General features: G+C 34.7%; 1 protein-coding gene across 1 annotated transcript in view; it reads right to left on the bottom strand.

The window, feature by feature from the left end:
- The window catches only part of LOC127859696 (uncharacterized), a 99099-nt gene that overhangs the window by 51558 nt on the left and 22767 nt on the right, over positions 1–24774 (bottom strand). The window contains exons 22-28 of the mRNA XM_052397202.1: positions 17690–17743; positions 17361–17516; positions 16232–16369; positions 14138–14260; positions 9594–9662; positions 5996–6064; positions 1497–1676 (exon numbers count right to left, since the gene is read on the bottom strand). Of these exons, the coding sequence (XP_052253162.1) occupies positions 1497–1676; positions 5996–6064; positions 9594–9662; positions 14138–14260; positions 16232–16369; positions 17361–17516; positions 17690–17743 (789 nt within the window). The remainder of the gene's footprint in view (positions 1–1496; positions 1677–5995; positions 6065–9593; positions 9663–14137; positions 14261–16231; positions 16370–17360; positions 17517–17689; positions 17744–24774) is intronic.

Below are 24774 nucleotides of genomic sequence, written 5' to 3'. Positions count from 1 at the left end.
TCCGAATACTAATCAAGTATCTAGATGGTAATACCTCAGTCACAAAAAGAGTCCGATCACCGTCTGATCAGCGGTTGACGTATTTTTACGCTCATCGGGCTGGCGCCCGGCCGTTGATTTACTCTCACTTTAAATTTTACCCGACGTCGGCCCGGGAAGGACACGAGTTTAGATCGCATAAAGATCGTTTGATCAACGCCCGGTTATCGCCCGGCGATCGCCCGACATCGAATTCAAAGTAAGTGTATTGGCAAAAATCTCGATATTTCCCAGGGACATATACATCCGCCTAAGCTCGTTATGATAAACGTACAACGAATCAGATGTTGGGCGATCGCCGAGCGATAACCGTGCGTTGATCGTTTTTCGAACTCAACTCGATTCCTTGCCGGGTTCAATCCGGACGCCGCCCGATGCTACAAAATGAACCAGTGATCGTTTGGTCGGCCGGGCGCCAGCCCGATGATCGGAAAAATACGTCGTCCGCTAATCGGACGTTGATCGGTATTAATTTTAGAAAGCGGGGTATAATATATACAATAAGGTCCACAGCGGACATTGATAAGTACGAGTGCTATGTGAAGATGTGTTGAGAACAAAAGCAGTAAAGTTACCTATCAAAGTTTTGGACCAATTCACTTCTTCCTACTCAGTCATTTAATAAATTGTATTCTGTCTTTTTAAAATTTCACATCTTTAAAGAGATCAATAAATTTACAATATCAGTTAAATTAACAATAAACGATAATTCACGATAACTCACAATGCATGTGTTATTGCACTTCGTGTTTAATTCCGGAAACTTTGGTATTTGTATTTTTCAATGTATTTCGTGAAGTATATCCCTAGAATGATTCGCATGTCATATTTAAGATTAAATGCGAGCATTATTAATATAAAATGCAATGTGAAATCTTACCATCGTTTTTCAGCAGTAAACGAGCAGCAGTAGCGAACTTGTAATTGCAATAAAGTTGGGTAGGACAAAGTGTTCTATTTTTAAGTTTGATTATAGTGTTATTTTATAGAGCAGTCATATCTGCTTTGTGAAATGTGAGTGAGAAATCTGTACAATATCATGCGTGGCGTTTTTATTTTCATTAAAAGGTTTGTTGTTAAGCAAAAAGCTACATAATTATATTTCATATGATGAAAGTGTTATAAATTTGTTTGATATTGGTTGTTTCAAGAGTAAACTAGAACAGGCTATTTAGGAACGATACTTTACGCCTAAACTGAATTTTCACAATGATGAGAGTACCTTTAAGTAAAATATTCCTGTGTGGACTGCTTTGGCTAATCTGTGACGACACTTTATGTACATGCATTAAGCCCCGTTTTCCAAGAGCGCGGCTCAAATGCATAATCAAAGCCATTCCAAGTTCGCCCGCGAGCCATATCAATGATACGCTTCCAGTTAACGGAGCGGTTGGCACACATAAGGTAGACTCATGCGCGTAAGGACCTCATAAACTTTAAGATACACACACACATACCAATGATAAAGACGAACTCGGAGGGCGAGCTGATACTAACTAGGGCACCGCCGTACTGCCCGCACCATTCCTTGGCCTGCAAAAAAGACCCCGCGAAATTGCTGACTCGGTAGCACCGGTCACTGTAGACGTCGTACTCCCATCCTGGACCGCAGAAACGATTCACCAAGGGTGGTAATTCTGCAATATCGCCAAATCAATTAAACACTACAAGTCAAAGTGAGCCTCGTTCTGGGAAAACTGGGCTTTTTTCACATGCGTAAATTTTCGTCCCAGATTAGCCCGTGCAGTGCGCAGAGGTTAATCAGGGACGACACTTTCCGCTTTGTTGAATTTTTCGATTAAACAAGGTCTCTTCTACACAAAAATCTAGTCTTTGCGGAAAGTGTCGTCCATGATTAGCTTGTGCGGACGACACTTTATCTTGAACGACACTTTATCCGCATGCATTAAGCCCAGTTTTCCCAGAACGAGAGTAACATATTTTTTAACTAAAACAACATTCCCAAGATATTTGAATCTTCAAGCACAATACCTGACACCACACAATACTTGATACCGATGCACAAACGCTTCCATCTCTTACCGTATAACACGATTCATGTCAGTTAAACGTGTGTTGTGTAAAATTATACTTGTTATTCTATATTATTAGTCGGGTCAATATATGAAAAAATACCACTCAACCCCCAAAAATTGCTACAAAAGGTATTTCAACTGATAGTAGTAGTGTAGAATGTCCTTTATAACATATCAAAAGTTTACCGAAATCAGAACATCGGAAAGTTTTCAATATGAGGTACATGGCATGCGAAAATAAGATTTCAACTTTTTGACCACGATTTTAGAGTTTTGTTTATAAAATTTTATTTTAGTAAACTTAACTCGCCCTTAAGATTGTTCAAGATAATCGGGTCAATATATGAAAAAATACCACTCAACCCCCCCCCCCCCCCCCCAAAAAAAAAAAAGTGCTACAAAAGGTATTTTAACTGATAGTAGTATTGTAGAATGTCCTCTAAAACATATCAAAAGTCACCGAAATCGGAACATCGGAAAGTTGTTAATTTCAAGATGGCGTCCAAGATGGCCGCCAAAACCTATTAATCATGATAACGTTGGGAGTATCCTGTCATATTTCATTATTTTGGTGTCTTTACTTAGGTTTCGGGGAGGGGGACAAATTACACATTAAGATAATATAAAAAAATATATTAGTATATTACGTAACAGAGAAATTCAACATAGCGTCCATATAGCCGCTAATACAATGACTGCAAATGCATAACTATTTACTCAAACATGTTGTTGTTGTTTTTTCACAATTTTATTATAAATATATTTTCATGTTTTATTTTAAATATTTATTCCTTGTGTAACCTTGTATCCCTTAATTAAAGCTTAAGAGTCATAAACAACAAAATATAAAAACAGACCACCATTATACAAACATATCAGACATTCGTGTGTTTAACACTGCCTCATGCTTGTTTGTTTATTAGTGTTGCGTTAACAATGCCTTAATATTAGGCCCTTTCTGTGTAAATTGCAGCATTTCAAATCAGAGCATTCAGCAAGTTATGATTGTCTCTTTTTGTCATATATGATTAAATAATGAGTGCAAACACATCCAGACAAGATGTGCGGTCAATAATATGCAATGATGAGATTGGGATTTCCAAGAATAACTGGGGTGCTATTCAGTGGAAGGGAGTGAAGGGAATAAATGTAGCTAGTGTGAAGTGGAAGTATAATCTTGTAACTGAGGTTGGCACTTAAGTACATAAAAATGTAGTCAGCAGTTCACGAATGATAAAAACATTAAAAGTTATGCTGCAAAGCAAAGTTGTAGTTCTACACAAAAGAGAACCACAAGGCAAACAAGTGGAGGTTTTGAAAGTCATAAATACTGCATACTTTGCGTTGTAAGGTTAAATTGGACACAGGGCATTTTGACTGGGTACGAACTGACCAATGTGTTTTAGAGGCCTGTGATTCCCGTTTGGATTTCATGTTGTTATTATTTGGAAAAGACACAAGGTGCAATGTTGCGGCAGTTGATCATGCTATTATTGAAACAGTTCGTTTGCAAGCTGTCTTTGCATCACTACAAATAAAACTTGGTGTTCATATAAATCATCTATATCGTTCGACGGTAATTGTGGAATGCAGCGGATTATGTGGAACCTGATATCATGGGCAGTGATCTAGATTTGTTGGAGATGTCTGTTCTTCCTGGCGCCGATAGTGTTGATCACAATACTATCACCATTGACGGCAAATGTACTTTTCATGGGATGGGTGTCACTGCATCTATTACCACTGCATTACGGACAAATTTTCTGATTCCCAAAAAAACAGACCACAGAGCTGAACACTAGAAATAAGACATCATTCTTATTCTGGAGTACCGGTTGGCAAGGCATTCTTGTACTGAGGTAGTATTCGAGGACCTGACGTGATTTCTGGATTATGACAAGAGGGTTGATATTTTGTGAGGAGTCTCCTACAGCTTCAGGCAGACCGAATTGGCTGGGAATGATGCATACTTTGCATCAGGAAAACCAGCGCCATGAGCAGTCGTAAGTCAAATTATTGCCTATAATCATTTGTACTCTGGGGATAAGTCGTGCAGTATTTCAACACAACCTTCTCGCCGTTTTAAAGTTTGACAAACCCTTGTATTGGAAGGCCACAAAATCATCATTGATGTGACACAAAGTAGTTGCCTGAAAATTATTTTTCTTGTGTTGAACTGTTTTCATACACCCATGAACTTGCTGGGGGCTATAGGAATCATAATTGAAGGAACCGATCTAAAAACATATTTGAGACTGTCTGTGGGGAAAATGCCACTGTGCACATTATGACAGGGAAAGCTGTCCAGACGGATTTGCGAGGCCATTGTCGTATTGACAAGTACCTAAACATCCAGCTCAGATCAGGATACCGAGATTCAAATACTGCTAGATCAGGCAGAGGAGTTGTACTCTTCCATTCTTAGGGGCGAGACGACGCAGATGCTTCATGTTCTGACATTTATATTAAACTCGCGACGGCTACAGAGAAGTAGACACATGAACATGCCCAAACCACAAAGACATGCCAGAAAATGCAGACAAAGATTTCAACCTGCTCACCCTAAACAGCTGATCCTCTTTGAAAACGATTGTCTATTGGATAGTAGCTGGATCAGATGTGAATGTTCATACATTTCATGAGGTTGGAAACAAGATCATAAGAGATATCATAGGAAAGTCGACATTTGTTTTAAAGATCTAAGAGAAAAGACAGATACTAAAATCTTGGGGATAGCTCCGCTGTTAAAATTGCTAAAGACCGTGCTATTTATCCTGCTCTTCTGTTTCAGCGTTTTCTGGTAGGTTCAAATCTGGATATATTTCGATTGAAGACATATCGTCGTATGAACTGAGTCCCATCCTCATCACCTCTTTGTAGCCAAGAACATACTCCGTAAAGCAGACAAGCCTCAGAGCATTCAGTCAATGAGAGATCAAGTTGTAAACGTATCAAACGAGGCTGTGATGATTGGAGGACCGTTTTCTTCTTTAATCAAATTGTTACGTGCTTGATGGTGGATGTTTGCTTCATCGTTTACCATGGGGAAAGGGCGATATAAACAACGCAATAGCCGAGTTGTATGCAGATTGCACGGACAAGCAACAGAGTTTTCGATGGTTACGAAAACGGTCCTCCAATCAAAGATATCACACACCAGAGACGAGGACAAAAACGTGAACCCGAGTATGAGTTTCAACAAAGAGCAGATCATGATCATGCAAAATGAGGACTTGTTTTCTCGTGACAAAAACGAGGCAGGCATGACTGCTTTGATCAGCACATCTCTGACTAAAAGATGATGTAATGTAATTGTGTCATCAGGTAATGCAGTCGTTGATATTGTTAAAGCAATAGTGGAATGATCCCGCCCATAGCCCCACAACGTTAATCGGCGAGGATACATATTGTGTATCAGGTGATAGTGGACAGCTGAATGTCATAAAGTAGATTTTATGATGAATCAAAAGCTTAGTGATATCAACAATTCAATCAAAGTGTTATTTGTCTCCAAAACTATGACGTTTTATATAACAATCATCACCTTTGAGTCAAATGTTATGGACTCGTAATCCTTCTTATTGTGGCGGTGGCTATTTTTGGAGGCCATGTTGGATTTATATGTTTCATAATAAAATTACACTATGTCTGATGATCTTCAAGTGTTTTTGTGTCCCCGAAATCTGGCTATAGACACCTAAAACATCAAATTTGAGTTGATAGTTACATAGTTATGATCATAAATAGGTTTTGGCGGCCATCTTGAAAAAAACTATTTTCCGGAGGTCCGATTTCGGTAAACTTTTGATATGTTATAAAGTACGTGCTGCCCTACCAGGATCAGTGAAAATACCTAGTGTAACAATGTATGGGGGTCAAAGTGTATATTGACCTGACAATATTTATAAACTGATGTTTACCTTGGTTCGTTGTAGTCGTCACTTTCGTCGATATTGTAATATTCGATGGCTTCGTGCTTGTTTCGGGGCCTGCATAATAAGATTTTCTTTACTAGCACATAAACATTTAAAGGAATTATAACCTAATGCACTATTACTCGTCTGTGTGTATTGTGACAAATATATTAAAATCATTGACACCATTGCAATTTAGATTAACGATAGTCCATATAAACGTACTCCCAGAGCCTTTGATTAGTTTTTGTATGGCTGCTCTGGGACAGCAACCCTTTGGGTTATAAAGTTGAGAGTTGAATTATTGCAACTTGATTTTCGATAGCATTCATTCACCATTGAACGGATATTTGAAGATACATCTAGATATACATGAATAGATCAGCCACAATTGGACTTTAACCGATAGTCCATGGGTAACTGCAAGAAGTCACGAAATGGTTGCTGTGTAATTCTAGCCGCGAATTCGGGCTTGTTTTGTTGCTAATATGTTTTTCTTCCGTACACGATTAATATGAAAAAATATGTGTAAAAATCCAAACTGACAAATTTTGAAGCGTCAAACGTCTGAATACCGATACTATAAACAACGAGGTTGACAGTAAAAGTGAATGAATTAGTGTGTTACTTAACTGCTATTATATATATACAATAAAAAGAAACATTCACTAAAAGAATATAAAATATATCTTTAAGAATTAAATTTGACATTATTCAAGAAGTATTTATAATAAAAAAGTCATTAAGACTTACGCTGTGAAATAAAAGAAGAATAAAAAGCTTGACTTTCGATTAACGAGCCCTAAATTGGTCCCCTGAACCAGAAATGTTATGACTGTGTTTGTATGTATTACACGTATACGATATATTAAACTTGGCCCACGTGAATATTCCGTTGAAATCAGTAGTTAAATTTAGTTCATCCAAATCGTTATTGATAATTATATTGGATGACACTATATATAACGGCCCTAATTCGACGTAACCGAAAGCCTAATGGTAACTGCGCAACGCGAAAAAATTATTTGTGTTCATGATTAAAATGTGTGCATTAAGTGCAGGATATATTATGTATAAACATGTGTGCAAATCAACAATTTTGCAGCATAAATGTAACAGTTTGCATACCAATATTAATGGAAATATTGCGATTGAGAGATAAAGCGAATTGGGTTATTGTGTTACTTTAACTGCTATAACATATACAATCAAGAACAAATTGTATTAAAGAGTTACCTTAATTTGACATCATTTATTTAATTTTAATTCATTCGTCTCCGAGAGTCATATTAGGAAAAGAAGAAACAAGAAATTTCTTTAAAAAGGTATACGGCGTTGATTGCGGTCGGTGTTTATGAACAATCAAAAGTTATATCTATGAGATCAAAAATAGCGAATGCCTTTTTTCTGCACAGTTCTTAGCAGCATCACACGCAAATCAATAACGGGGTGTTGCGCCAGATCTCGTGGCTTATTTCGCTTTATTAGATATTATTACTCAGATATTCTATAGTTACAGAATAGAAAAAACACAAGCAGCATTTAAGTAAATGAAAGCATATAGGTCAACCGGCAACACTCCAATCTTATTTGATTCCATTATCAATAGTATCGCGAATCATCGTGCTCGTGCTTAATAAATTGTTCTAAATGGATAAATATTTCTAATAAAATTAATAAAAGTTGGTTCTTATCATGCAGTTGTTGAAAACACAGTAAAAATCTATGATTGACATACCATAATAATATCGCCGAATATCTTTTTTTATTATCTTTCTGATCAAAATAAACTTCAAGTGCACATAGTTTACGCGATAGCGTTTATATAACGATTTCTGTAGCTGACCGCAAAATGACCTTGATTCCTTTCGGGTTGGAATGCAATGCATTAAAGTGAGGTAACAATTCCACTGCTGGAAAGACGGCTTGTTTAAAGCTTTTAACATTTACGTGTTTAACGGTCAATGTCGAAAACAATTTTAAATATTTTCGTCAAAGCGTATATCAGGTTACTGAACAACAATATCCATATGATCTTAAATGTATGAGTGCACAGAATGCAATATCGTAGCAATTACCAAATATGAGAACACAGCCTTTAAGTGCAAACGCTCTGGCTCTGACATTCTTATAAATAAAAAAGGGACACACACTCTGTATTGATGTCGAGAATTGAGTGTGAAACATCTCTATCTCTCAAACCTTATCATTAGAGATACAATTGTTTTATGCTGAATACGCAGTTAACATCGTTGCTAAACGAACTGTAGTATCCCTTTTTATACCATTGACTTCCAAAAATTAGAAAGTCGGTGAAATAACATATTAATGGTAATGTAAAATCTGTTTGTAGAGTGCACGTTTTCTACAGCGAAAGTTTTCAGGCCTACCGGCGGGCAATTTTATGTTCAAATTGATTGGTCGCTTACAAAGGTCAGGCTAAGGCGAAAAGCTGGCGTATACAGCTACGCCGAAAAATCACTTAAAGGTTAAGCTCGAACTCATGACATTCGGTTTGTTCCACTGCATCACCGCAGTGAGAGGTAACTGGTGTCCCGCTGTTGACGTATACAGGGTGCAGCATCACGTGACTTTGTGGGGATCCAAATCAAACGCTAATGGATGAAAATACAACGGTAAGTGGTGCTTTTTTTAAATAACATTTTCAAACAATGTTTCTTAAGAATTTCAATTAGAGCATAAAAGAGAACTTTTAATTTGCTTTTGACAATGTGAAATACATCAGATATACTGTATTTAATAAGCCTGTGTTCTTGTTAAAAAAAACTCAATTAATACTACAAGGTTATGCTTAACGTAACGTGAAATTTTGTCACCGATTTCAGACTTATTAAAGCATGTATTCTTCTACATTAAGACATCGGCACAAACTGCAAGAAAAACGGTCTTTTATGCACGAAAGATTTATGAAAATGTATTTCAATAACTGTAGATATTTGCAAAAATAAATTTCTTAACGGTGTGTTTACATTCTGTGCTGAACGTGTGTAAACCACTGAAAACCCCGTTGATACTGCACCCTGGTATAACTCCTTGATGGAAGAAAATGTTTTTAGTGATGCCCACCTTTTCACATCATTCGAACATTTATGAGAGCCAGTTTAAATCCATCGTATTACACCTGTGTTAAACGTTTGAAGAGACACAACTCGAGAGGTCATTAGTTCTCGACTCTAATCCGTTAAGAATTGTGCTTATGCTAATATTCAATAATCTTTTTACAATTATACGTCCTCAGTTCTTATTGCGACGTACACATAAAATGTTCTTTCGGCTACTGAGACATGTTTTTATTATCAATAGTGCAATCAGGTACGTCTTATTTGAAAAGATTTTATATTGACCAGGTTTTACCGAAGGTTAGTGGGGTTCACCCCATTCGTTCATACGTGTATTCGTAATAAATGAAAGGTTATGATGAAATATTTAGTTTTCTTTATATTAATTCATAATATAAATGTATTGATAAATTATTTGTGTCGTTGTTCATTGAATCATCAATTCTAAATTCCATATATCTTAAAATGTATTTTCTTTCAATTCTGCGAATTGTATCAATGCTATAGATACAAAATATACATACCGTATTCCGCAGTCCAAGAGTTATTAGCAGACACAGGTGAAGTCGTCGAAACATTCACCGTCTTTAAATCTGAAAAAAAAGTGAAATAAATATGTAAACACATTGCCTGCGTGTCCAACAATTTTAATTATTTTAAAGTCTATCGTACATGTAAACGAAAAATATACTTTTAAAACAACCAATAAGCACATTTTTATATAATTTAAAAAAATATGAATTGTACATTTGGATACAAACGTCACTGCACTTGAATACTAAGAAAATTATAGTTCAAGCAGTCATGATGCAATAATGCATGTCAGGGCTATAAAAAATATGATAAAAAAGCACTGAAAGTTATAAAGGTCAATAAGTATAACAAAGGGATTCCACCAATGCCCACGAACTTATATAACTGTTTGTTAAATGTTTTTTGTATAACTGCAGAGGCTATCTTTCAGCTACTTCTCAGATCATGAACTGTAGGGGTTACCATTTTATGTATATAGTTATAAATACAGCGTTTTATTTCGAGACGTAAAATGTTTAACTTTTCAGTTTCTTTACCAACTAATCCCGATACAAATGTTTTACAATCAAAACTGAAATTGGTATCAACGTTTTAATAGCAGATGTGATGTGATGTAAAAACATGTGTATGACATTGCAGCTCCAAAATTAACGAACAAGAATTCCTGTTTCTGTTCTACAGAAAGTGCATTCATCTAAGTGACTTATTTTCATTTTTTTAACAAATTGTTTGTTGCTAGTATGTTGTGAGTCAGTCTTGCTTGGAACCATTGGTTGTATGAATCTTTTGTGACTTAAAATACCCATGCACAAAGACTTCCCATTCTGAGCTTTCAATACTGAAAAGGCTGTGCCATTTTACTTGACCTGTTGGTATTTTATTGTAGTGAATTAAAATGTTATATATAAGTAAGTTATTTTTGTTGTGCAACAATATAGGCTTAATATATATATATATATATATATATATATATATATATATATCATACCACCGCATTGATATCTGCCTGATATAACGTTGCCTGATATATTTTTATATCATGTTAAACAGGAAGTTCTTATCAGTCAATGTTTGGAGTTACGTGGGATTAGCAATAAAGTCAACAATTTCTATCATCGTGAATCAGGCTCAACAAAACAAACAATTTGATACCAAGAACGTACATATTTTATTCTAGTTTAAAATCATTAATCACAAAAGCGTTTTTTTTTAAATCGCAACAGCCCGCACTACAAAGGTTAAATGACGTCATCAATGGGACAATAAATCTTAAATATCGATAAAGTGATTACACTCGCGACTGTTGAACAGAAAGTCAAGATAAATTACAACTGTATGCTAAACCTCAACTATTTAAACACACGATTTAACACGCTTATGTTAAATTGACACCATGATCAAAATGTCAATTTTAATACACATCTCCAAAATGGCGTCTCCAAACTATTCGGTGAAGTGTGTTCTTCGATTAAATTTGTCGCTCGCTGCAGTCCATTCCTGATCTCCAATTCAAGACGTTTATAATTAAAGCGGGTGTACTCTTCTCAATCGTAGTGCAAACAACTTTTTTTCTCTATACGGTGTTTAAAATGAGCGATTATTCGTGTCGTCTTTTCGAACGCCGTTGCTACTTGGTATGTCAACGTGTAAAAACCGGATCAGCAAAATCAGCGGGGAACCGTAAATTATAAATAAAAAAATGGATTGCTTTGCAGATTTTTAGGAAAATGTGGTCATGATAAACAGAAAAACAGTTTACTGTCTCGTCGTTTTGTAATATATCAGGCTCGGCGAGATAAAATAACGCCTCGGCAAGCCTCGCCGTTATATTATTCTTAGCCTCGCCTGACATATTACAAAACGACGGGACAGCCACCTGTTATTCTCTATAAATATGATTGGGAAACAATAATAATCATGCATTGCTGCGATGTTATCGAGTATAAGCAATCCTAAGTGGTTAAAATCGCTTGTAGAATTTCTTCACATTGTAGAAAATGTACACAAGTGTCAAAAGTGTGTTCAAATTCCACTCTAGATAAAATGTTCCATTGTAATGCCATATATATTAAACAAATCGTTTTCCTCTGTGATACCAACTAGAAACATAAAAGGGTCTGTGTCTAATTGAAACCTATGATTAAACAATAAAGGAAGTTCCTGAAATTTCGTGATAGTGTCTATTATATTTTAATGGTCAACAAAATCTGCGGAAGACTCTTAGACGTCTTTCTTAAATGGATTAAACATCTTTCTTACACACGGCTCAATACAATATTTTCCGAACTTACGTATTGTTTCTAATACAAGTCTATTTTTAAGTGCACATCTATTACATTTACCACTATAACATCTTGTAAGTCTGTGTAACAATATAATTTTTTCAACATACGCAGAAACATCAACCATTTTCAAACTGTCATACTATTTTAATTAGTACTTTACTTTAGCTGAGCATGCCTAAGACATTCATAAAAACTATTATTAATTATCCCCCGCCATAGGCGGAGGGATACTGTTTTGGCGTTGTCCGTCTGTCCGTCTTTCTGTGTTTCCGTCCGTCCGTCTTACCGTCCGTCCGTCCGGAGCCATATCTTGGAAGAGCTTTGGAGGATTTCATTGAAATTTGGTATGAGTATATATAGGGATAAGAGGATGATGCACGCCAAATGGAATTGTAAACCATCTGTTAATAACGGAGTTATAGCCCTTTGTATCTTGAAAAAAATGATTTTGAGTATAAGTTAAGAGTTTTATCTCCATTAACACATGAGCCAGAACCATAAAACTTGCCTTTGTTCTCAATCATCTGAGGTGCTTCACATTCAACACCCATAATCATAGAGGCTAAGGTCAAGGTCACACACAGAGGTCAAAGGCCACAACTTTGATGAATTATTCATTATTTAGTCATTCCTTTACTATGCCATGAAACTTGCCATAGTTGTTCTCAATCATCCGGGGGTGCTTCACATTCAACACCCATAATCCAAGGGGCTAAAGTCAAGGTCGCACATTTAGGTCAAAGGGCGTTGTCCATCCGTCCAGAATAGAACTTGTCAAATCCTTTTATAACTGTGTCTAACTAACTTATTTTCCATACATAATGTTGATTTCGGGTAGTTTATGCGGAAAATAAGTTAGTTAGACACAGTAATAAAAGGATTTGACAAGTGTTATTCTACTTTCTGACGTTAGCGCTCTTCTATTCCATAATTTGATACATTTTCAATACTTTGTAATGCATCATTAAAACATAGTTAAGGACAACCTGTTTTCTAAATCAATATGAAACTGTATACCGAGTAGTTTAACATTATTCTTCCACCAATCCAACTTCCATTTCATTTTTTATCAAATGAGTGCTATATTTTAAAGAGCCTATCCAAACAAATAACACGAGTTTTATCGAAATCAACTTTTAAACCAGAATATTGGGAAAACTGATGAAGACTATCAAGGGTTTTATTAACTGTGTCCTCACTTCTATCTAGAGGTAATGGTGTATCATCTGCAAATCATTATATTTTATATTCTATGATACTGATACAATACCGTTGATGTTCTTGTTATTTATAATTGTAATAGATAAAATTACAGCATAAAAAATAATAAATATGGACTTATAAGATCCCCCTGTCTACAGCCACGCCCTGTGTTACAGAATTTGCAAAAAAATCCGATTTCACAGCAGTATAAGTATATGAAAAACAGTGATATGCAGTGAATGATGAAACTGGGGCCACAATTAAAAGGGGCGCGTTTTACAAATAAAATTAAAATATAAGGTATCAAATGCCTTTTCATCATCAGAAATCAATGTATATTATGTTGTTGTTGTTTTGTTTTTTTTCAATAAAATGCATAGTATCATATACAAGGCGAATGTTTTCTCCTATGAATTTTCCCTTTACAAACCATGTTTGACCTTTATGTATCAGATGATCAAAACGGATTGGCAGCAATAGTTCCATATGATATTTATATAAATATTGAACAAAGTGATTGGTCTCCTTTTTAAAAACTTGTTTGGTCTGGGATTTTTTCGGAATACCTGTTAAAATTCCTTGCTTATATGCTATAGACGGTTCTCCTTTTACAAACCAATGGTTCAATGCTCTAACTACAAAATGACCCATTTTTTCGCGTAATACTTTGAAGACGTTAAAGGTCAATCCATCAGACACACGATTTTTGCCATTGTTCATAATTCATATTTTTAAAGTGTTAGAAACATCTGAAAATAACTAGTACAATAAAATTATGTTCTCACTCTGAACAACTGATGACACAAAAGCATAGTAATGAACACTCATCGACAATTAATTTTCAACGAATTTTCAACACCTACATGTATCTACAACATAAAAAACTTATAAAGATTTCGTCATTATATTTGAACATTTTTAGCTTGCCACGTATTGTTTTATCGGTTACGCTCCAATTAAATGTTTACAACAATAGCGATATGTTTCCGATGTTCTTAGTTGTAGTTTTTTTATTACAAATGAATCGTACACATCTCACAACTAACCTATTTTGCAGATATATCCAGCCGGCTTATAGTCGCATTCGAGGTCGTTCAACTTGCCGGGATCGTTATCGCCGATACGCAATGTACCGCAGTCCTCGACACCCTTCCAGTTGTCCGGTTGGTCTGCAAGTATACAGGAGTAATACATACAATGTTATGCGTTTATACTTGAGTATCCATCTGGGACAAGTTATTACTTTACTTTAATGCAATTTAACTAGATTTTTACTATGTATATCGAATAAGACGGAACCCAACGGCCTTAAAACCGTTGTTTGTGAAACATGAGATCGGATTCGTGCTGTGTACAAAGAATGGTATAATTCACTTACAATCGACTTTTAAAGATGAATTACTTTCATCGAATATTTCAGCCCGTTTAGGAATAGCAGACTTATGCAATGTCGTACACATTTTTTTTTAAATAATGTAAGAGTACTATAATTAAGTACCATAACTTCAATCGTGTCATCTTTAAGGCTTTTACAATTTTACATTTTTAATGCACTGAATGAGTATTCATTTTTTATGTCTCTATGCTATAAACCATAATTTTATTATTGACGTGAAAGTGTTTAGTGTGATTTTGCAACTTGTCGAAATGTTTAGCCTTTGGTCGTTTGCCACATGTAAAGGACATAAAACTAATAATACAAGTTTATTTTTCTATTTCTGTCGTAACTCAACTTCTCAAACGGCAAATAAATTGTTCCCAAGCAGTTTTGTTTTCTTCCATAAATCTCTATTCATTACGATCTTTTCAAAATGGAACTATTGTATTTACCGTACATTAAAGTTGATTGCTTGCTCGAAATCATAGCATTATCATAAAGCAAAGAATCTTTAGGAATATATTTATTAGTCTTGGCAGTATTTTGTTTGAAATGGATAGGCTATATGGGCCATTTTTTTAACCTGAAGGTCCGGATACACGTTCGAGAAATATAACAATAAACATAAGCAGAACGGTGACTATTGCAAGTGATAAAAATAAATTGATTGTCAGCGGTGAATATTAAAAGTGCGAAAAATAAATGTTTTGTGATCGGTGAGTATTTAAAATGATAAAAATGAATGGGTTGTGAGCAGTGCATTCTGCAAATGGTACAAAAAATGTAATGTGAGCGGTAAATATTGCAAGAAATGCAAAAATATGTGAGCGGTGAATAATGTAATTGATACCATAATATGCTATAAAGAGCGGTTAACATTGCAATCGACACAATAATATGTAATGTGAGCGGTGAATATTGCAAGTGATATAAAGATATGTAATGTCAGCGGTAAATATTGCAAGTGATACAATTATATATGTGAGCTGTGACTAATAATAGCAAGTGATTGAATAATATTTAATGTCAGCGATCAATATTGCAAGTGATATAATAATATGTTATGTGAGCGGTGAATACAGCAAGTGATAGAATAATTTACCATGTGAGCGGTGAATATTTCAAGTGATGCAATGATATGTAATGAGAGGTGAATATTGCAAATGATACAATAATGTTCCATGGAAGCGTAGAATCTTGCAGGTGATGCAATTTCATGTTATGTCAGCATTGAATATTGCAATGGATATAATAATATATAATATAAGCGGTGAATTTTGCTAGAAAATCACTAAAATGCGTGCGAGCTCTGAATAGTGCAACTTACACAATAACATGTCACGTGCGCGATAAATAAAGCAAGTGATACAATAACATGTCACGTGAGCGATAAATAAAGCAAGTGATACAATAACATGTCATGTGAGCTATGAATAAAGCAAGTGAAACAATTTAATGTCACGTGAGCAGTGAATATTTCAAGTGATACAGTAACATGTCATGTGAGCTATGAATAAAGCAAGTGATACAATGATATGTGATACAATGATATGTCACGTGAGCAGTGAATATTGCAAATGAAAAAATTACATGTTTTGTGAGCGATGCTGAAATACAATGAAACGTGATAAGAGTGCTGACTATTGCAAGTGATGCAATAATATGTTATGTGAGTGGTAAATATTGCAAGTGATACAATAATATGTAATGAGAGTAAGTTCTTCTTATCGACCTTACCAAAACTTGAAGGTTTGACACGTACTTGGTGCCCACTGCAGGTCGCCCGCCCATAGGATGTCTTCATTCATGTCCCAATGCCAGCGTCCCTCCACGTGCTGGTCTATCGCCCCCACCCAGGCAGCATCATACCAGCGGCCGCCTCCCTTGTCTTCGATGTAACCTGAATGTTACGGTAATTAATGGTGTAGGACCATACATGGGTGGTCTTTCAGGCACGGTATTTGAACGTTATGGGATTTATTATCACGCGTATCATCAACAATAGTTGACAGTGCACAACTGTGTTTCAAGAATTCTTAATCAAATCATGTGAGTAGAACTTTTTGATGGTCATAAAAGTTTGTAAGATGAAAACATGGAAGTAGAACGTATACGTGTGTGTACCAAAGTTAACATTTGCAACACTTTGAAATCTGTATATATTATATATATGTTATGAATACATTTCATAACGCCTCAGTACCAAGGTAATAAGAATGTATATCTATCTATACATCTTCACCTGCATAGTGTCTGTATATCTATCTATACAGGTTGATCTACATAAAAGTTGCATATACATCTATATACGTTCACCTGCATAAAAGCTGTATATCTACCTATACACGTTGATATACATACAAATCGTATATTTATCTATATACGTTTACATACATAAAAGCTGTATATCTACCTATAAACGTTCACATACATAAAAACTGTATATCTACCAATATACTTTAAGATAATAAAAGCTGTATATCTACCTATATACGTTCATATACATAAAAGCTGTATATCTACCTATGAACGTTCACATACATAAAAGCTGTATACCTACCTATATACGTTCACATACATAAAAGCTGTATATCTACCTATATATGTTCACATACATAAAAGCTGTATATCTACATATATAATTTCACAAACATCAAAGCTGTATATCTACCGATATACGTTCACATACATAAAAGCTGTATATCTACTTATATACGTTCACATATTTAAAGCAGCATATCTATCTTTATAAGTTCACCAACATAATAGCTGCACAAACGTGTAATACATGTCTGAAGTAGAATTTTAATAACAAAATAAGTAAATAAGTAACATTCATTTGTCAAAAATACTAATCTGTGAAGCTTTTTCTTACAACAAAATGCATATACCCTTCAAGAATGTTTGCTCCTCGAAGTTTTCTATGCTGGCCAGTTTTGCGCCTCGTGACACGCATTTGTCTCGAGCTTCAGAGAACGTTAGCGATTCAAAATACAGTCTGTAACAGGCGGACCGCTTGGGGTTCAGCTGCCAGTTCGACGGACATTCTATACACATGAACATAAGAAAATATGATGAGATAATAAATACTGGTCAAGATAATAACTGTGTGCAGTTAGTTTAAACATATGATAAATTATATTAATAATAATGTAAATCTTTAAAATATCAATTTAAAAAAATACAATTACCGATAACTTTTTGGTAGACAATATTATACCTGTATGCCGAGGCAATGCTGTTTGAGTTGTTGTTATTTTCGTTGTTGAACCTGCTAGATAATAAAGGTTGTGTTTTTTATAAGTCTAGATATTACATATTTCATAGTAAAAACACTCTTTTATTAATATTTCGCCCAAACGGGCTTTATCAAAGTTTACAAATACGAATTCACTACATAGTTATAACTGTTGTATACACCAATAAAGTAAATGTTTTACAACGTCAAATATGACAGGAAATGACGTCATGACGTCGTACTTTACCATGCGATATACAATTGCGCCAAAATACATAATATACATGACATTTCGTTGTATGGTTCTTATACTTGATCAGAAATTCATTCCTCATTGTAATTTTCCAAATTGAATTTGATAATAAAAAGTATTACAATAACATCATATTGTTATATCAATAATAATAACTATATTAATGATAACAATAATTACTATAATAATAATATAGATATTTACTGTACCAACCTAAAAATAATATTCACAAAATCAAAATTCCTATTTTGTAGTCAGCACTATTACTATAATATCTCAACACTAATTCTTATTGACTATATTTATCAACATTTAAACAAATTGAAATGATTAATAATTAATTATTTATAATAATTTTAATTCCAATCTTTTAAATGAAGTTAAATTCTAATGTATTGTGTTCATACATATGCACACATATATACGCATTCCTTCACACTTGTACATATTCACTCATATACTTGCACATATAATTACAGGTACACAAATAAACACCTACATGTGTACATACATACACATATACATATATATATACACACCCACACATATACTCATATATACACACATACATATCCACCCTCTCACATACTTACGCTCGCATGCACTATTGTTGGAGAATTATGCATTTTGAAAATAGTTATCGTTACTTAAACTGTCTACACGAATCTCGTATTGGCCTACACTATCGCCTATAATTCTGCCATACTAAATCGGAAGCTGCTTTTGTGTTAAGTCCATTTGGAACTTCTGTCTTTAACAATTGAATCCAGTTAAGTTCTTTTATCTTGCGGTAGTAATCCGAATTGTCTCTAATATTTTGTAAAACACATACTCCCATGTCTTCTACACTATGTTGTCCGGAGTTAAAATGCTCAGCAACAGGTTTGCTTCTGTGGTGCCTTGTATCTGCCTCATGCTCCTTTAATCGTTCTTTTAGTGAGCGTGATGTCTCCCCCACATAAACTATTTTGCCACACTGTATACAGTTTATTCCATAGATGACGTTACATGCTTCACAGGTCTGCCTTTTGCTAATGGTCACTCCACTCACCCCTCCACGGTTGTGCAACCCCCTTGTTAGCATGTAACACACTACACACTTTTTGGTGCATCTTTCTACTGGATTGACCTCCCTTGTCATAGTACGATTGGTTTTTTCATGCACTAATATATCTGCTATGTTCTTGTCTCGTCTGTATGCAACAATAGGCATTTCATTAAAAACTTCCTTCATTCTATTCGACTCGTGCAGTAGAGGTAGGTGCTTTTTCACAATATCGTGTATGCGTGGTAGTTTTTTCGAGTACGTAAGTACAAGTGGAACTCTTTTCATGTTTTTCTTCTTGTCTTCACTTGGTTTCAAAAGAGTATCCCTATCCAGCTTGTCTGCTCGATCAAATTGCCTGTCAATGATCTTTCCGCTATAGCCACGTTTACGAAGATAGTGTTTTAATTTTTTCTTATGGACCTTATAATCTGTATCTTTAGAACAGATTCTTTTCAGTCTAATGGCTTTACTATATGGAATGGCTTCTTTTGTTTTTCTTGGATGGCTTGATTTGTAGTTTAAATACATGTGCTTGTCTGAGGGTTTTGTATATAAAGATGTTATTACTTTCCTATCTTCTATCTTCACGATAGTATCCAGAAATTCTATTTCTTTCCCACCAACTCTCATTTCTACTTGAATACTTTCATCAATCTGGTTTGCAAACATAAGGAACTCATTAAGCTTTTCCAGTCCATGTGTCCAAAATCCAAATCCATCGTCGATGTATCTTTTGTAAAAGATTGGTATGAACTCATTCTTCATTAGTTCTTCATCCCATTTACGCATATAGGCACATGCAAAATTCCTCCCCAACTTTGAGCCTATGGCAACTCCTTTTCTTTGTTTATACTCAGTTCCATTGAATGTTATAATATTGTTGTCAAGAACGGTGGTTATCATTTCTTCTATTGCTTTTGAAGGGATGGTTTTGTCTGTTCTAGTTTCAAGTGCTTCTCTACATGCCTCTAAGCCTTTTTGTTTAGGAATGGATGGATAAAGTTTGATAACATCAAAGCAGAAAAGCATTGTATTTTCTGGAATTTCATTGGGGATTTCTTGCAGTTTTGTCAGAAAATCTGTTGTATCTTTAATATAACTTGGTGTTGTTTCTACAAACTCATTCAACTCTTTCTCTGCAACTTCTGCCATGTTTTCTGTGGCCGTCCTAATGCCATTCACTATTGTCCGGTGTGGATTGTTATTTTTATGGATTTTTGGATTTCCTTTTAACTTTGCTTCTTGGGGGTGTTACTTAATACCAAAACACCCCCAAGAAGCAAAGTTAAAAGGAAATCCAAAAATCCATAAAAATAACAATCCATACCGGACAATAGTGAATGGCATTAGGACGGCCACAGAAAACATGGCAGAAGTTGCAGAGAAAGAGTTGAATGAGTTTGTAGAAACAACACCAAGTTATATTAAAGATACAACAGATTTTCTGACAAAACTGCAAGAAATCCCCAATGAAATTCCAGAAAATACAATGCTTTTCTGCTTTGATGTTATCAAACTTTATCCATCCATTCCTAAACAAAAAGGCTTAGAGGCATGTAGAGAAGCACTTGAAACTAGAACAGACAAAACCATCCCTTCAAAAGCAATAGAAGAAATGATAACCACCGTTCTTGACAACAATATTATAACATTCAATGGAACTGAGTATAAACAAAGAAAAGGAGTTGCCATAGGCTCAAAGTTGGGGAGGAATTTTGCATGTGCCTATATGCGTAAATGGGATGAAGAACTAATGAAGAATGAGTTCATACCAATCTTTTACAAAAGATACATCGACGATGGATTTGGATTTTGGACACATGGACTGGAAAAGCTTAATGAGTTCCTTATGTTTGCAAACCAGATTGATGAAAGTATTCAAGTAGAAATGAGAGTTGGTGGGAAAGAAATAGAATTTCTGGATACTATCGTGAAGATAGAAGATAGGAAAGTAATAACATCTTTATACACAAAACCCTCAGACAAGCACATGTATTTAAACTACAAATCAAGCCATCCAAGAAAAACAAAAGAAGCCATTCCATATAGTCAAGCCATTAGACTGAAAAGAATCTGTTCTAAAGATACAGATTATCAGGTCCATAAAAAAAAATTAAAACACTATCTTCGTAAACGTGGCTATAGCGGAAAGATCATTGACAGGCAATTTGATCGAGCAGACAAGCTGGATAGGGATACTCTTTTGAAACCAAGTGAAGACAAGAAGAAAAACATGAAAAGAGTTCCACTTGTACTTACGTACTCGAAAAAACTACCACGCATACACGATATTGTGAAAAAGCACCTACCTCTACTGCACGAGTCGAATAGAATGAAGGAAGTTTTTAATGAAATGCCTATTGTTGCATACAGACGAGACAAGAACATAGCAGATATATTAGTGCATGAAAAAACCAATCGTACTATGACAAGGGAGGTCAATCCAGTAGAAAGATGCACCAAAAAGTGTGTAGTGTGTGACATGCTAACAAGGGGGTTGCACAACCGTGGAGGGGTGAGTGGAGTGACCATTAGCAAAAGGCAGACCTGTGAAGCATGTAACGTCATCTATGGAATAAACTGTATACAGTGTGGCAAAATAGTTTATGTGGGGGAGACATCACGCTCACTAAAAGAACGATTAAAGGAGCATGAGGCAGATACAAGGCACCACAGAAGCAAACCTGTTGCTGAGCATTTTAACTCCGGACAACATAGTGTAGAAGACATGGGAGTATGTGTTTTACAAAATATTAGAGACAATTCGGATTACTACCGCAAGATAAAAGAACTTAACTGGATTCAATTGTTAAAGACAGAAGTTCCAAATGGACTTAACACAAAAGCAGCTTCCGATTTAGTATGGCAGAATTATAGGCGATAGTGTAGGCCAATACGAGATTCGTGTAGACAGTTTAAGTAACGATAACTATTTTCAAAATGCATAATTCTCCAACAATAGTGCATGCGAGCGTAAGTATGTGAGAGGGTGGATATGTATGTGTGTATATATGAGTATATGTGTGGGTGTGTATATATATATGTATATGTGTATGTATGTACACATGTAGGTGTTTATTTGTGTACCTGTAATTATATGTGCAAGTATATGAGTGAATATGTACAAGTGTGAAGGAATGCGTATATATGTGTGCATATGTATGAACACAATACATTAGAATTTAACTTCATTTAAAAGATTGGAATTAAAATTATTATAAATAATTAATTATTAATCATTTCAATTTGTTTAAATGTTGATAAATATAGTCAATAAGAATTAGTGTTGAGATATTATAGTAATAGTGCTGACTACAAAATAGGAATTTTGATTTTGTGAATATTATTTTTAGGTTGGTACAGTAAATATCTATATTATTATTATAGTAATTATTGTTATCATTAATATAGTTATTATTATTGATATAACAATATGATGTTATTGTAATACTTTTTATTATCAAATTCAATTTGGAAAATTACAATGAGGAATGAATTTCTGATCAAGTATAAGAACCATACAACGAAATGTCATGTATATTATGTATTTTGGCGCAATTGTATATCGCATGGTAAAGTACGACGTCATGACGTCATTTCCTGTCATATTTGACGTTGTAAAACATTTACTTTATTGGTGTATACAACAGTTATAACTATGTAGTGAATTCGTATTTGTAAACTTTGATAAAGCCCGTTTGGGCGAAATATTAATAAAAGAGTGTTTTTACTATGAAATATGTATATCTTTATCCCTACTGGATATAAAACTGAGTCTAGATATTACAGACAACATGCACGCGGTACAACATGCATAATTGTCAGAACAATAAAGATATCCAATCTAATTATATTATAACATATTATTTGTTTTAAGTACTCGAAAATAAATCAATACTTTATGAATATTTAATGTATCGGTTCCATACACTATTCCTGTAAAATCAGTTGCATTACGTGTATTCAATTTAAAGCAGATTGTATTTCTTCTTTTAAAAAAGAACATAGAACAATACAATGAATTTCATCGCCAATATCACTTTAAAATAATTAAACATTTCAACATACGCAGAAACATCAACCTTTTTCAAACTGTCATACTATTTAAATTAGTACTTTAGTTTAGCTGAGCATGCCTAAGACATTCATAAAAACTATTATTAATTATCCCCCGCCATAGGCGGAAGGAAATTGTTTTGGCGTTGTCCGTCTGTCCGTTTTTCCGTGTTTCCGTCCGTGCGTCTTACCGTCCGTCCGTCCGGAGCCATATCTAGGAAGAGCTTTGGAGGATTTCATTGAAATTTGGTATGAGTATATATAGGGATAAGAAGATGATGCACGCCAAATGGAATTGTAAACCAACTGCTAATAACGGAGTTATAGCCCTTTGTATCTTGAAAAAAAAAGATTTTTAATATAAGCTTAGAGTTTTATCTCCATTAACACATGAGCCAGAACCATGAAACTTGCCATTGTTCTCAATCATCTGGGGTGCTTCACATTCAACACCCATAATTATAGAGGCTAAGGTCAAGGTTACACACTGAGGTCAAAGGCCACAACTTTGATGAATTATTCATTATTTAGTCATTCCTTTACTATGCCATGAAACTTGCCATAGTTGTTCTCAATCATCTGGGGGTGCTTCACATTCAACACCCAAAGTCAAGGTCGCACATTGAGGTCAAAGGGCGTTGTCCATCCGTCCAGAATAGAACTTGTCAAATCCTTTTATAACTGTGTCTAACTAACTTATTTTCCATACATAATGTTGATTTCGGGTAGTTTATGCGGAAAATAAGTTAGTTAGACACAGTAATAAAAGGATTTGACAAGTTTTATTCTACCAACTGACGTTAGCGCTCTTCTATTCCATAATTTGATACATTTTCAATACTTTGTAATGCATCTTTAAAACAAAGTTAAGGACAACCTGTTTTCTAAATCAATATGAAACTGTATACCGAGTAGCTTAACATTATTCTTCCACCAATCCAACTTCCATTTCGTTTTTATGGAACGAGTGCTATATATTAAGGAGCCTATCCAAACAAATAACACGAGTTTTATCGAAATAAACTTTTAAACCAGAATATTGGGGAAACTGATGAAGACTATCAAGGGTTTTATTAACTGTGTCCTCACTTCTATCTAGAGGTAATGGTGTATCATCTGCAAATCATTATATTTTATATTCTATGATACTGATACAATACCGTTGATGTTCTTGTTATTTATAATTGTAATAGATAAAATTACAGCATAAAAAATAATAAATATGAACTAATAAGATCCCCCTGTCTACAGCAACGCCCTGTGTTACAGAATTTGGAAAAAAATCCGATTTCACAGCAGTATAAGTATATGAAAAACAGTGATATGCAGTGAATGATGAAACTGGGGCCACGATTAAAAGGGGGCGCGTTTTACAAATAAAATTAAAATATAAGGTATCAAATGCCTTTTCATCATCAGTAATCAATGTATATTATGTTGTTGTTTTTTTTCAATAAAATGCATAGTATCATATACAAGGCGAATGTTTTCTCCTATGAATTTTCCCTTTACAAACCATGTTTGACCTTTATGTATCAGATGATCAAAACGGATTGGCAGCAATAGTTCCAGATGATATTTATATAAATATTGAACAAAGTGATTGGTCTCCTTTTTAAAAACTTGTTTGGTCTGGGATTTTTTCGGAATACCTGTTAAAATTCCTTGCTTATATGCTATAGACGGTTCTCCTTTTACAAACCAATGGTT

Source organism: Dreissena polymorpha, chromosome 15 (assembly GCF_020536995.1).
Source record: "Dreissena polymorpha isolate Duluth1 chromosome 15, UMN_Dpol_1.0, whole genome shotgun sequence".
In the NCBI taxonomy this organism is placed as follows: domain Eukaryota; kingdom Metazoa; phylum Mollusca; class Bivalvia; order Myida; family Dreissenidae; genus Dreissena; species Dreissena polymorpha.
This window is presented reverse-complemented; position numbering and strand designations above follow the sequence as displayed.